Source organism: Rhinopithecus bieti, unplaced genomic scaffold, assembly GCF_001698545.2.
Source record: "Rhinopithecus bieti isolate Rb0 unplaced genomic scaffold, ASM169854v2 scaffold_42380, whole genome shotgun sequence".
NCBI classification, from domain to species: Eukaryota; Metazoa; Chordata; class Mammalia; order Primates; family Cercopithecidae; genus Rhinopithecus; species Rhinopithecus bieti.
Genome location: NW_016818327.1, coordinates 1,733,988 through 1,747,977, shown reverse-complemented (window position 1 = coordinate 1,747,977; position 13,990 = coordinate 1,733,988). Strand labels below are relative to the sequence as shown.

General features: G+C 35.0%; 1 protein-coding gene across 1 annotated transcript in view; it reads left to right on the top strand.

Moving 5' to 3' along the window:
• CPED1 (cadherin like and PC-esterase domain containing 1) overlaps positions 1 to 13,990 on the top strand; it is a 330,507-nt gene that overhangs the window by 73,359 nt on the left and 243,158 nt on the right. The window contains 1 exon segment of the mRNA XM_017856929.1: positions 7,281 to 7,356. Coding sequence (XP_017712418.1) covers positions 7,281 to 7,356 — 76 coding nt within the window.

Below are 13,990 nucleotides of genomic sequence, written 5' to 3'. Positions count from 1 at the left end.
TAAATAATTATGTATATAATTATACATATAAAAATATAATTATACATTCATATAGTTCAGTTTTTTCTGTTGTTGCTAGTAAAAATTCACTCTATTATTTGTTGATCACAAGGTCCATAGTCAACACTTTGTTTTAATGAATGACTTGAGCAGCAAAGCCTATAAAGCACATTTATTTAAGGACAATTGTTTTATAGAGATGCTTTGGAAACTGTTAGAAAATACAATTTCTCTCAGAAATAAATAGAAGTACACTTGTTTCCTGGATATTTCAAAAAAGAAGAAACCAAAAATAGAAACAAAAAAATCAAAATTTTAAATGTGTTTTATCTAATAATTCTATTTCTCAGAATTTACATATTATTCTTTCTGGTCAGAGGATTGAACAATGATTATGCTAATAGTGTTACTTATTATAGTTAAAAAATTGGAACCAAAATAAGTATTTCTGGAAAATAAATAACGCACATGAAACTCATTAATACATGATTAATCAAATGGAAATGCTCATAATATGAGTAAAGTAAGCAAATCAGAAAACAGTTTATATGTTCCAAATCCAAATTGTGTTTCTAAATATATGTGGAAAAATACTGAGTAACTAAAATGTTAGGAATGGTATTTATTTCTGGTTGGAAAAATTATGAGTGATTATTGTTTTCCTCTTTACATGTAACTAAATATTCTATCATACATATATGTTAATTCTACCACCAGGAAAAATACTGTTTTAAGGAAGGGCAATCCCCTACTTAAAATAAGTTTACCCTGCTAATTCTTATAAAAAAAGAAAAAAGCAACAAACATTCAGAGTTGAATTGATTTGGCAGTTGGATGAGGCAATACCATTATTTTCTATTCATTTAAGTATGCAAGTTGTGAATCACTGCTTTAGCAGAGAGTCCTAAAACCTTTATCCCACACTCAGTATCTTTTCCATTCTCTCTCCACATCCCCTTTTTACTCTTTACTGTGTTCTTCTAATTCTTATAAAACTTTAGCTAAAATAGTGACAATGAAAGTGTCAGTAACATTTACCATTATAAGTTTTCAAATCTCCTCTGGGATATGTTCTTATATTATTTCTTTAATCATTTCTCCATTCCCTTTCCTCTTTTTACTTTCTGGAACTTCTATTCATCATGGGTTAAACCTCTTGATTTGCTCTCTAATTTTCTTTATACCAGCTTCACTTTTAAAAAATTCATACATCATATTTGTACATATTTATGAGGTACATGTGATATTTTGTTTCATGCATAATATGTGCAATAATCAAGTCCGAGTTTGTAGGCTACTCAAAACCTTGAGTATTTATTATTTCTATGTGATGAAAACATTTCAAGTTCTCTCTTCTTGCTACTTGAAATATACAACACATGCTCTCCATTTTGTTTGTTTTTGTTTGTTTGTTTGTTTTTGCAATGGAATCTCGCTCTTTCGCCTAGGCTGGAGTGCAATGGTGCAATCTTGGCTCACTGCAACCTCCACCTCCGGGGTTCAAGCGATTCTCCTGCTTCAGCCTCCTGAGAAGCTGGAATTACAGGTGCACGCCACCACACCCAGCTAATTTTTTGTATTTTTAGTAGAGACGAGGTTTCACCATGTTAGTCAGGCTGTTCTTGAACTCCTGACCTCATGATCCTCACACCTCAGCCTCCCAAAGTGCTAGTATTACAGGAATGAACCACCGCAGACAGCGTCTATTTTTAAAAATAATTTCAACTTTTATTTTAGATTCAGGAGTACAGGTGTAGTGTTGTTACATGGGTATATTGTGTGATGCTGAGGTCTGGGGTACGATTGATCCTGTCACCCAAGTACTGAGCATAGTACCCAATAATTAGCTTTTCAACCCTTGTCCCCCACTTCTCCTCTGCAAGTCCCCAATTTCTCTCACTGTGATCTTTATGTCCATGAGTACCCAGTGCTTAGCTCCTACTTATAAGTGAGAACATGTGGTATTTGATTTTCTGTTTCTGCCTTAATTCACTTAGGATAATGGCTTTACACTAAATTTAGACAAATACCATTTATCAAGATGAAGGCCACAAAAGGCCTGAGAAACTTGACTTGCAGAATGTCTCAGTAAGTTTACTCTTGGTTTTATTGACTCATTCATTCATTCATTTATTCATACATTTATTTATTCATCTATCCCTTCATTGTTTCTACAATTATTTATTAAACATATTTATTTAGCTCTATTTTAGGTGCTGGGAAGATAGCAATTAAGAATACAGACAAAAATATATATTCTTAGGAAGCTTAGACATTTATGGGTAGACGGGGAAAATAATCACTAAGTAATAATATGATAGATGGTAAAAGCACTAAGGAGAAAATAAAGCAAGGAGACAAAATATTGGGGGATTGAGTTTAAGATCACCACGAAAGTGACATTTGAGTAAGGCCTGGAAGACAGGGCGCCCCCATTCCAGTGTCTGGGGTAAATCCACTGAGACTCAGAGGAGAGGAACAACAGGCCTACAGTAAAGGGAGAAAGTCTTGGCTGTTTGAGGAATGTAAGGAGTTCCAAGTGACTGAAGTAGAGTGAATGTAGTAGGAGGTGAGGGCAGAGAGGTACCTGGAGCTGGGGAAGCTCAGCAATGGGGCCACTGGAACCGTCACAAGGACTGCGGGCTTTTACTCTTGGTAATTGGAGAGTAATTGGATGATTCTGAGCATGCAGATGACAGATGACATGAGTCCATTGACATTTTTACAGGATTGCCTTGATTGTTTTCTTGAAATAAGCTATCCAGCAAGCAAAGACCAAAACAGGGAGACTAATTATTGTAATAATGTAGGTGTGAGAGGAGAGTGATATGGGCTAGCAGAGTAGCAATGGGGTGGTGAGCTGTGGCTAGATCCTGAAGACATTTTAAGGGTATAAATGACAAATAATAATAGCTCACACTTACATCTCCTTACTATTTGCCAGGCACCATCCTAAGTGCTTACATGTTTATTTATGTCCATTCTTTACAAATTAGGATACTGAGGCACAGAGAGGTTATAAAACATGTCTAAGACCTCCTAGCTAATAAAACAACCAAGATGCAAAGTCAGGCAGTTTCATTTCAATTTTATGTTTTCTTAATCATATCAATAGCACCTTTTGATGTAAATATTTAGGCAAAGCACTTAGAGCCTAACCTAATGAGTATTCTTAAGGAAACACAAATTCTAAATGATACATGTAGATAACTGTCACTCTATAGCAGGAATAATTTGAAGTTTTATGAACCATGACTTTATTATGAAAACAACACAGATATTCAAAACAGAAGTTGGTTCATATTTGTTGGAGATGTTGTAGAATTGTCGATAACCTTATAATGAACAAACAGAGGACACTGGCTCAAATTAAGATTACTAATCACATTAGAGTTTTGTAATTTTAGAGCTTAATGAAAATGGTCATAAGATCCATTATTGAAAATAAATTGCTGGGAGTCTCCCCAGTCAGCAGAATAGTAACATGGATTTAAAACTATTAGTCTGTATGATGATAAAAGTGAAGTGAGGTCCATTATTTGGGGTAACACTAAGCTTAGTAACTGGGGCTGTATCTCACCTCAGGTAGACAGGTGCTAGTGTTTCAAAAGCAGAGAGATTGATTTCTAGCTCTAAATTGTTGTAGGATTAGCAGTCCCTAAAGCTAGGATGCTGTTCTTAGTACTTGGAGTACTGAGAACTACCAAATGGCTCTTATTTTAAAGCAGCCCAGGGAATTTTCAGGTGAATTTGATGGAATGATAATTGCACTTGAGACATGGGGAGAAAACACATTTTTCCTTTGATTAGCTGGTTCTCCTAATTTCTTGTCATTAATTCTTTTCATTGTGGATGATAATGAACAGCTTTGGGAGAAGTTCTAATTTCTTTTCAAGTAAAGGCATGAACATTTCTACAGATATGAGGAAAAAGAGCATTTCTCTAAAATGCAACATGATGTGTGTGTCACTCTTAAGGTTCAGGAACAATAAAAGAGTCAATTCCTTCCCCCTCCAGTGTTTTCTTACATTTTATAACTAGTTCAAATTCAGGTGTCCACTGTCCCTAATAAATTAATAATATTATTGTAGTTTTAATTTTTTAATTTATAAGCACTCCATAAATTGTTATAATTAATATATATTTTTGTTCTTATTAATAGACTGTCTCAAAAGAATTTTTTACTTTTGCTTCGACAATATGTAATAGAAACAATTTAGATGCATATTATCACAGATTAGGACTGTGAAAGGTATGTTGGGATACAAATCTTTTATAATGCATATTCCCTTTTTCAAAACTTGATCTCACAGAAATATCCTAGGGTTTAAATATTATCATTTCATCTGTGCATTGTAATTCTTTTAAAGATATGAAAGGATTTGTGCTAAATAAAGAAAAATAAGTCTGTTTATAAATATACACACATACACATAGATGCATATCATATATAAGGCACTCAAACCTAATACAAGATCCGTGTATATTAAAAATGATAATTCAGATGATAATGATGTATCAGTGTAGGTTCATCAAGTGTAACACACGGCCCACTCTGCTGGGGGATGTTAATAATGGAGAAGGCTGTGCATGCGGGGCAGGTAGTATATGGGAAATCTCTGTGTCTTCTGCTTAATTTTGCTGTGAACCCAAAACAGCTCTAAGAAATAAAGTCCATTAAAAAATAATAATTGCAATGTTAGGCTGGTGAAGCTCATCATATAAAAGTCAGTTAATACAAATTAAAACTCCTTTGATGATGTTCCACTTAATAATGATGCAAATCTTACACATTTTATGATACATATAAAAGTAAAAATACAAAGCACTAGGATATAGAAGAGTATTACTAGGTTTAACAATTAAAAAGTTATCATCTGTGTAATATAGTTGAATTACCACAACTGTATGACACATGACCCTTGAATGTTTTTACTTCTTTGTGCTGTTATTTTACTCAGTTTAACTGCTAGTTTGGTGCTCAGTTCCAGAGTAGAATAGAGGTGATGTTTCTGGTGTCAGATGTCGCTACGTTTATGTAATCAGCCACACTATCAATTCTAAAGATGTGCTTTGGAGGAAGGAACACAGGGAGAAGTCATTGTGTGGGGATAGAAAAGAGAAGGCAGAAGGATAGAACAATTGTTTCCCTTAGCTTGCTCTATTTTTTTGAAGTGCTTTGTTGGTTAAGAGAAGGTTAGCAATGGATCTGAGTCAGTCCATAACCTTTAATGCTACTTACCCAATGCTGATTCTCTTTCTGAATCATATTGTTAAGGATTCTATGAATTCACCAGCAACTGTGTGATTTTGCCCTATTTAGGGAAAATGGTTCGATTTCATTGATTTTTGAAGCTTTTCACAGACTAATTTAGAAAGATACTATTGAACTTAAAAAACAAACAAAAAAATCATCTCTATTACAACACTACATTGTAAAAGTTCACAAGGACACCAAAGTGTGTATTAGTCCTTTTTATTAGTCTATTATGGGTTCTCTACACTTTTGCAGTGCTGTTTGTTCCCTCCAGCCCTTGTTAAATTCTGAATCGAAGAATTCAGCGTTCTATGAAAGCCCTTCTTTTTCTACATTTAGTTCCTGAGATTTCTCACTTTTGGAGTTGAGAAATCGAGACAGTCTTAAGATCGAAAGTGTACTGTACCACAGCCTTTTCTCAATTCTTAGTGCAAATGAATGTAAGTGACGTCCACTTTGATATGGTTTGGCTGTGTCCCCATCCAAATCTCATCTTCAGTTATAGCTCCCATAATTCCCACGTGTTGTGGGAGGGACCCAGTGGGAGATAATTGAATCATGGGGGCGGTTTCCCCCATCCTATTCTCGTGGTAGTGAATAAGTCTCACGAGATCTGATGGTTTTATAAGGGATTTCCCCTTTCACTTGGTTCTCATTCTCTCTTGCCTGCCACCATGTAAGATATGCCTTTCACTTTCTGCGGTAATTATGAGGCCTCCCCAGCCACGTGGAACTGTGAGTCCATTAAACCTCTTATTCTTTATAAATTACCCAGTCTCGGGTATGTCTTCAGCAGCAGCATGAAAAGGACTAATACACACTTTGGTGTCCTTGTGGACTTTTACAATGTAGTGTTTAGGAATGCCACTGGTGCAGAATCACAACAATGGGTTCTGATGAAGCTTGGCTTCATTCATACAGGATCAGGCTGAAGTTTATCTTTTTTACAGCTATTAAAGGAAAATTTGCTGAACACATGAACAGGATTAATAAAGTAGCAAGGACTGGGGAAGATTTCATCGATCCACTGTTCCCAAGCACTTTAAATGAATCCGTTTTTAGACCGTATCTTATTGATTTGGTAAAATCTTAGAGCAGAAGTGGAACTTAGAGACTATAAGCTCTAAATGCTTTATTTTGCAAATGAAGAAACTGAAAAAAAAAAAAAGAGAGCAAATTATAAATCTCTTAAGTGCCTGAAGTGAGCTACCACCCCTGTTTCCAGTTGCCTCTTCTCCAACTGCAGCTGGGTTCTTTCTATCAAGTCATGCCAACAGGACATAGTAGAGAAACTGCAATTCTTTATTAGGTTAGAGTGTGTTAATTTGAAAGTAATCAATAATGTCTCAAAAATAAATCCGATTTTCAAGCTAATTTATACAGGTCTCTTTCTGTTGGTTTTAACAAGGTTTTCTCATATTGGGTATTAGTTTGGGGATTAAATGGATGATGTTAGTTAATCAATCTGTAAATTCACAAGAGAAGGGAAGTATTAAAGTTATCTGTATCTTTTCTCTTAAAATCTTTTCAAATTCCATATGTTTGAATTTATGATAATATTTACAAAGCTGTCTAAAAAAAAGTTTTGGTTGAAATGAAGTTTTGTGGGTGACTGGGTTGTATATTTAGAAATAATAATGCCCTTCATTATAAAGTGAAGAATGTTTATGAAATTTTGGAACAGGTTTAACACTGAATTACCACTAAATATCAAGTTATTTGTGTTACTATATTTGCCTCAAGTATTTCCTTTTATATTTAGCAAACATCATGGCTTCACATTTCAAAAAGTGGTCCCAAGGACCACTTTGAAGCTTCCCAGGGGCAAGTTTTAGTTTAATCAAATAAGCTACTTCATTATTCTGGATTTGCATGTTGACTTGCAGAGATTTGAAGGTGGGGTGTGGGTGGTTTAGACAATGCACCCCATCTACACTTTCTGTTTTTTTTGTGTGTGTTTGCTTGGTTTTGCTTTAGCATTGATGAATGCCTCACTCACTAGAATCTTTTTCATTCCTTTTAGGCAAACGTATTACCAGAAATACAGCAGCCACTTTGCAGAAAGGAAGGATTATGTCAAATAGTTAGAAGATTCCCAGGTAATCTTTTGTTTGCTTCCTTGGGCGTAAACATGTGAGACATGCAGGCTTCCTTAGCAGACAGCAGCTAACACGGTCTCAGGTTAGCATCTTTTGCTCCTTTGTCTATCAATTCCACAATCACAGATCTGCCACAGTTCACAACACTTTGCCAATGAAAAGACCTAAAGCGAGGAATAACAACCATAACGTTGGTATTCGTTTAGTTTTGCCTTCTGATTTGCCAGATGAATATATTTCTTATTCTCGTTTCTGTTTGCTTTTAAAATAATTGCTGCTTCATTTTTAAAGTAATAATTACAGTAGTTCTTAGTTATGTAATACTTGGGGTTTTTATCAAAGTATATATTTCTTTATGATTAAATTATTCTGATCCCCCCAAAATTTTCTCTTTTCTAGAATCCTCTCAATTTGTGTGTTAAATACAGGACACTGAATGAATAAATTCTGCATTTTAACTATGTTAGGAAGTTGGGACAAAAATTACCATCTTCAATTTCCTCATGGGTTCCCAGAGTGGAAAAAGTGTCAGAAGGTATATGAACCCTCATAGATGAAATAGTCCCTCATAGAAAAAATGATAGCCTACTTTAAAAGCCATCGGTGAAAGGATTTCTCAAATTTCTTGTTTTAAATACATTTAATGTTTAATAGTTTATGCTCCCAGAAAGTTCTTTACTACATAATTAAAACTTAGATCTGCATAGCTTTAATTTTGTTTTGTGTTAATTTGTCTCCTAGTTGCATCAGGAAACAAATAATCGATCTTAATCCATCAGCTTTCCCATTGGGGTTTCTGCTCCCACTCCAAACATAAACCACACTGGCATGTTCCACTGTGAAGATTACAGTCATTGACTGATATTTACTGAGAATTAAAATAAAATAATAAATCTCAATTCAACTTTCAATTTAAGATACATATCTAAACTAAAGAGCCATGTAAATTTGGTTCTGTAGTTATTGTTTTATATGACAATTATAATGGACTACATAAGCTGAGTGTTTTTTTGTTTTTGTAAGTTCTAGCTGGAGAGGTGTTTAATCATATAAAAAAATAATGTTTTGGGGAGAAGCAAATAAAATAATTATTCTCATTAATGCAATATTAAAATATCCAGAAATTCTTTAGAAAAGGCAATCTGAAGAAGTTATTTTTACATTTTGACCAGAACCTACAGATTTAAAAGTGTGTTTTTCTTTGTTGCTGTTTACATTTCAGAATGGTTGATTCAGAACATTAAGTTTCTCTGGCTTTGTACTTAACACAATAAAATCATAGAAATGAAAAGCTGTTTATGGTCAGAAATAGATTACCAGTTTTTTAAAAATTCCACCAAACAATTCTATATAAATTTACATTTTATGTTTTACGTCCATAAAACTAAGAAGTATTTTCTGTCTTCTTTTGCTTCAAACATTTTTTATTCTCAAAACATCTATAAGTTCTAGGCATTTGTAGTTCTTTTTACACTCTGTCTAGTGCATTAATTTTGTATTTATCTCTGTGACTAACAAGATAGTTTCACAGAATGCAGTTTTTAAGTGGAATTACTTCTACCATCATGTTATCTTTCTCTAGATGAAGATAATTTTCTTAGATGTGTAGCTTTAAAGAAATGTCTGCAGCATTATTTTCTGATCTAAGTTTTATAAATAGTAGCTTTTGTTGTGGACTGTTGGTATAAATATATCATATATAATAAATTCAATATTCACAAAATTAAAATTTTATTTGTCGTGAATGCTGAATATTTAATATTGAATACAGATTAGGTAGCAACATGTCAGTACCTAAATATATGGTATGACTATAAAGGTATGACAGTAAAACTAAATATAATATTATATAATGTAGACATTATATTTAAAGCCAAAATGTCTTGTACAATTTTAAGCTGTGTATCATTTGGAGGTTGACAAAACACAAATTTTGAAACCAAAGATTTTTAGCTCTGCCACCTATTCGCTGTGTGACTTCAGGGGTTTTTTGTTTTTTGTTTTTTTAATCCACAAAGTGGGGTTAAGAAGACCCATTTCATAGGTTTAATTTTAAAAGTCAGATTGTATATGTGTGTATGTATAACTTAATTTGAAGAATAAAGCATATTATTTATTATTCCTTACGCGTAATGTCCAAATAATGGTAACTGGATTACCCTAGATTTGAAAAGTCAAGCAGGCAAAAATCTAGAGGCAAAAGGCCCTGGAATACTTAATGTTTTCTCCCTTTACATGATAAATTATCACTAAGATTTTATCTTTCGGTCAAAAGCTGTGAAGGGTTTGAGATCTTAACCCCTCTCACAAGCTCACAGGTCAACCTGCCGCAGTTTCATGGGTATTGGTAGAAGACATGAGATGCCTAGGTCAGAGACCAATGACTTTTTTATTTACAGCAATAAAGGTAAGCCAACTATCAGCACATGTACCAGTTCACTGAAGCATGTAGGCCCTCTGTATCTGTGGGTTCCATATCTCTGGTTTCAATCAACCATGGTTAGAAGTATTAGGAAAAATAATCTCACGAAGTTCCAAAAAGCAAAACTTGAATTTGCTGCATGCTGAGTATTACATTGAATCCACGGGAATGAAGCGATGTGAAGGCATTGTGTTAGGTATTATAAGTAATCGAAAGATGACTTAAAATATACAGGAGGATTGCATAGATTATATGCAAGTATGACATCATTTTATATCAGGAACTTGAGCACCCATGGATTTTAGTATCCATGACCGGGGGGTGGAGGGGTGGGTTGCGGTCCTAGAACCAATCAACTATACTTAGTGGTTTGCATTTCAAGAGAGGAACCCAGAGCTTAGGAATTTTGAATCTTTACTAATGTGCAGTGAGTATGCCTACCCTTTGCCCCAGAGGGGGACATTATATTTACTATAATGGACAAAAAAATAAATGTTCCTTTGCTCTGGAGTGAGGCACCATCTCTATTTTTCAAGGCTTTCCACTATATAAATATCTTTGAAAAGCTAGTTCAGAACAAATGTGGTCAGTGCCTCTGTTTGCAAAATGTGCAGAAATATGAAAGATAGATATAGCAGTGTCTCCAACAATTTCAGAGAGGAATACCTAACAAGTCCTAGCACTGAGTCTTCGTCATTGTATAATTCTGAGCAAGATTTAAAACTTACTTGTACTGCAGTTTTCTTATCTCTAAAAATACAAAGTTTGGCAATGATCAATAATGCTGAAATCCCATAATTCTGCTGTGCCTTTTCCCCATATAGACTTGCCACAGACTTTATCTTCAGTAGTAGGTACAGACAGGAATGCTAAGAAAGGAGAGATGATCATGCTGGTAAATGCGGCTGGAACCCACGCAAGTGAGGCAGGAGGAGGAGTGGTTGGAGATAGTACGTAAGGCTAACACGGTCTGTTCCATTCCATAGCCACAGTGTACCTGACATTAGACTTGTGACTCACATTGAAGGGCACACACCCATGAAATTTTTACTGGCTAGCACAAAGATTTATTTTTATCTTGCCATTTAATGCTTTGCCTTTTGAAAAAAAGTTTCATAGTTTTAGTTAGCCCAAATTTGTTGCTAATGTTTTTTGTTGCTTTTATTAAGTTTGCTCATTTTGATAAAAGGGAATTTTCACCATATTTGGAAGACAAATATAAAACAAAACATAAGAGAACTGTTTTGCTTGGGTTGTGAGTTGTTGTTTTTGTTTTTTTAGTACAGCATCGCCATCCAAAAAATCCTGGTAAAAGTGTGCCCAATTTTGGCCGTAACTCATTCTTTCCAGTAGTTTTATCTTAGCTCTGAGTGCTGACCTTCATGTGAAGCTTGAAATATACCGGGATTTGTATTCAAAGATAGCATTTTGAACATTTTAGGATTTGTGTCCTCATTAAAATAAGTAGCATGTGAGTACATAAAGAAAAGGAAAATAATAGGTAAAAGATAACACCTTTTGTTGTGTCAAAACAGTGGAGCTTTAAAATTATAGGTAGTATTTACTGCCAAATATAAAATATGTCTTCAAAATAATACAATTAAAATAATTTTTAAACATTGACCAATAATAGTTATTTATTTTAGGTGGCACTGATGATTGCTCTTAATATCCCAGGTCTAATATTCTAGCAAACTTTCAGAGAAGGTTTAAGTTTGCTTGTTCTCTGTGTTCTCAAATCCTGATACCCCTCTCTGTGGATTCCGTGGGCTCCTTAATGCTTCTGTCATTCCAAAGAATCTCACCTCTGTACCAAACATGATTATATTCCTTATGTAAAACATTCCATCCCCAAGTAAAATTCTCATCACTTTAGTATGACTGACTTCAACTAGGTAATGGCAGAAAGTAAGCTGATGGAACTAATTCAGACTAAATTATACCCTCACCCCAGTTATAAGCCTCTTAGATGTATTTGCATTTTTATAAAAGAAGCTTGCAAACCCAATGAATTTCTAATTGGTAGGATTTCTGGAAGTACATTCAAATTCCCATTTAATTCATCAGTAAGCCATCCATCCCCAAAGCTTACCGAATTCATCCACTTTTCTCCATCTCTACCATGACCAGCCTAGTCCAAATCAGCAGTCTCTCACATTCTTCTCACTTCCTTTCGTGCTCCTAAATAATCCAGTCCATTCTATTATCCAGACTCTAGCCAGATTGGTCTTCCTCCCACCATTTCATCAATAACTGAAGGAAGTTTATTAGGTCTGCTCACATAAGTCTGTTTAGGGACTGAAACAATACAGCCCAGGTCATCAACTCTTTGATGTTCTGACATAATCCAGGGACAGATTTTATCTAGAATAGGAACAATAAGCCCAAATGCTCACAGGGCCTTGGCATGTGACATAACAAATTTCCTAACAAATTCAGAAGCTTTAGAGGCCAGATAATGTGCACCTTTTCAGTATTTGGTCTGCCATCAAATGTAGAGACTTTATTTAGCAAAAGCCATTTGGTCTCCAAGAAAAGAGTTGAAGATACAGGAAAGTACAAGACAGGAGCAAGTGGCCTCACTGACACATCTCTCTCAGCAAGGTTGGAAACCTCTGGACAAATTTTCTCATGTTTCTTATCCTAGTAAAATTCAGTAACCATTAGGATTCAGATCCCATCCAGTGCTCTAGTCCTTCTTCTCCCACTTCCTCATTCACATGCTTTCCTAAACACCTTTCCCTCACACATTCCCGTAGCCCTTGGTAACTCTAGCTTCCATTTTCCCTCACAAAACAGAAATTTTGCTAGCCAAGGATGACAATGAAGCTGGGTGTTTTAATTAAAACTTTACTCTCTGGTAGTAGCATGGATTTTCAACATGTCTTTGCTACTTTTTCTTACTATCATCTACCAACTTTTGAACCATTCAGCTCTTTTTTATTACTATTATTTCTTTTGAGATGAGGTCTCACTATATTGCCTAGGCTGGCCTTAAACTTCTGGGTTCAAGTGATCCTTCTGCCTCCACCTCACAAGTCGCTGAGACTACAGGAGCGGGCCACCATGCCTGGCTCATCCAACATATTTGATAAGAAACTTATCACGTGGGTTAATTTCTTCCTCTCCATTTCAAATCTGCAATCATTCTTGTCAGTTTCAACATCTGTAAAGATGGTCCTTTAATTTCATCAGCCTAATCTCATAGCTCTTTGAATTTATCCATGACCTCATTTCTTTTCAGCTTCAGCCTCCCACCTCTGTAGCCCTGCTCAATAATTTTATCACCCACAACTTTGTCTCTGGAAGCTCAAACTTACTCACCACTTTATAATCACATTCTTTTGGGCTTCCTCATTCCCTCAACACCACCAGTCTTGGAAACTCAGATGACATTTTTGGTAATCTTAATTCTGTCACTTTACCCAAGTCCAACAGTCATTTTTCAAATCACAATTTCTTTGCTACCAAGCCTGGACCATTTAATCTGTCAGCTGAGGTAGAAACACCTGGAACATTCTTTCACACTAGTGCTTAAGCCACCAACGAATTCTAAATTCTGATTTCTCTTTTCCTACACACAAAAAACATGGTAGTAAATTGCACAGTGTGCTGTTCTCTTCCCCTAGGATGCCTTCCTCACTTACTAAAATAGAAAAAATAAATCACACTAATTCTGCAATTGTCAGCTCAACTACCACCACCACCAAGAAAATTGGCTAGTGGTCACTGAATTAACCTCACTCAATTACCCTCTAAAATACTTAGGAAAATTCATACCAAAAAAATTTAAGAACTACTCCTAGCATTCATAGTTTAGAAGATCTAAGATAAATTTCCATGCATTCCAAGGCTGATGCAACTAAATTGTAGTTCCTAATGCTCTGTTCAATTCAGTGTGGGTAGAGGAACCCTGCACCTCCACGATCGGGATGTATTTTAAAAGAAGAGCCAGCAGAATGTGCTGATGGTTGAGATGTGGTTTATAGAAGAAAGTATCCCTCGAGTTTTTTCCAGTTGTTAGTTGAAATAGACAAATCAGACAGTGGGAAATAGAGCATTAATTTGTCAGTCAACCATAGGCTTAAGACAAGTCACGTGGCAGATCACAGACACATTTCTTCCAATTTGAGCATATTGGTTTTAAAATGAAATATATATATATATATATATACACACACACATAAACTCATCTTTTTATATATATATATA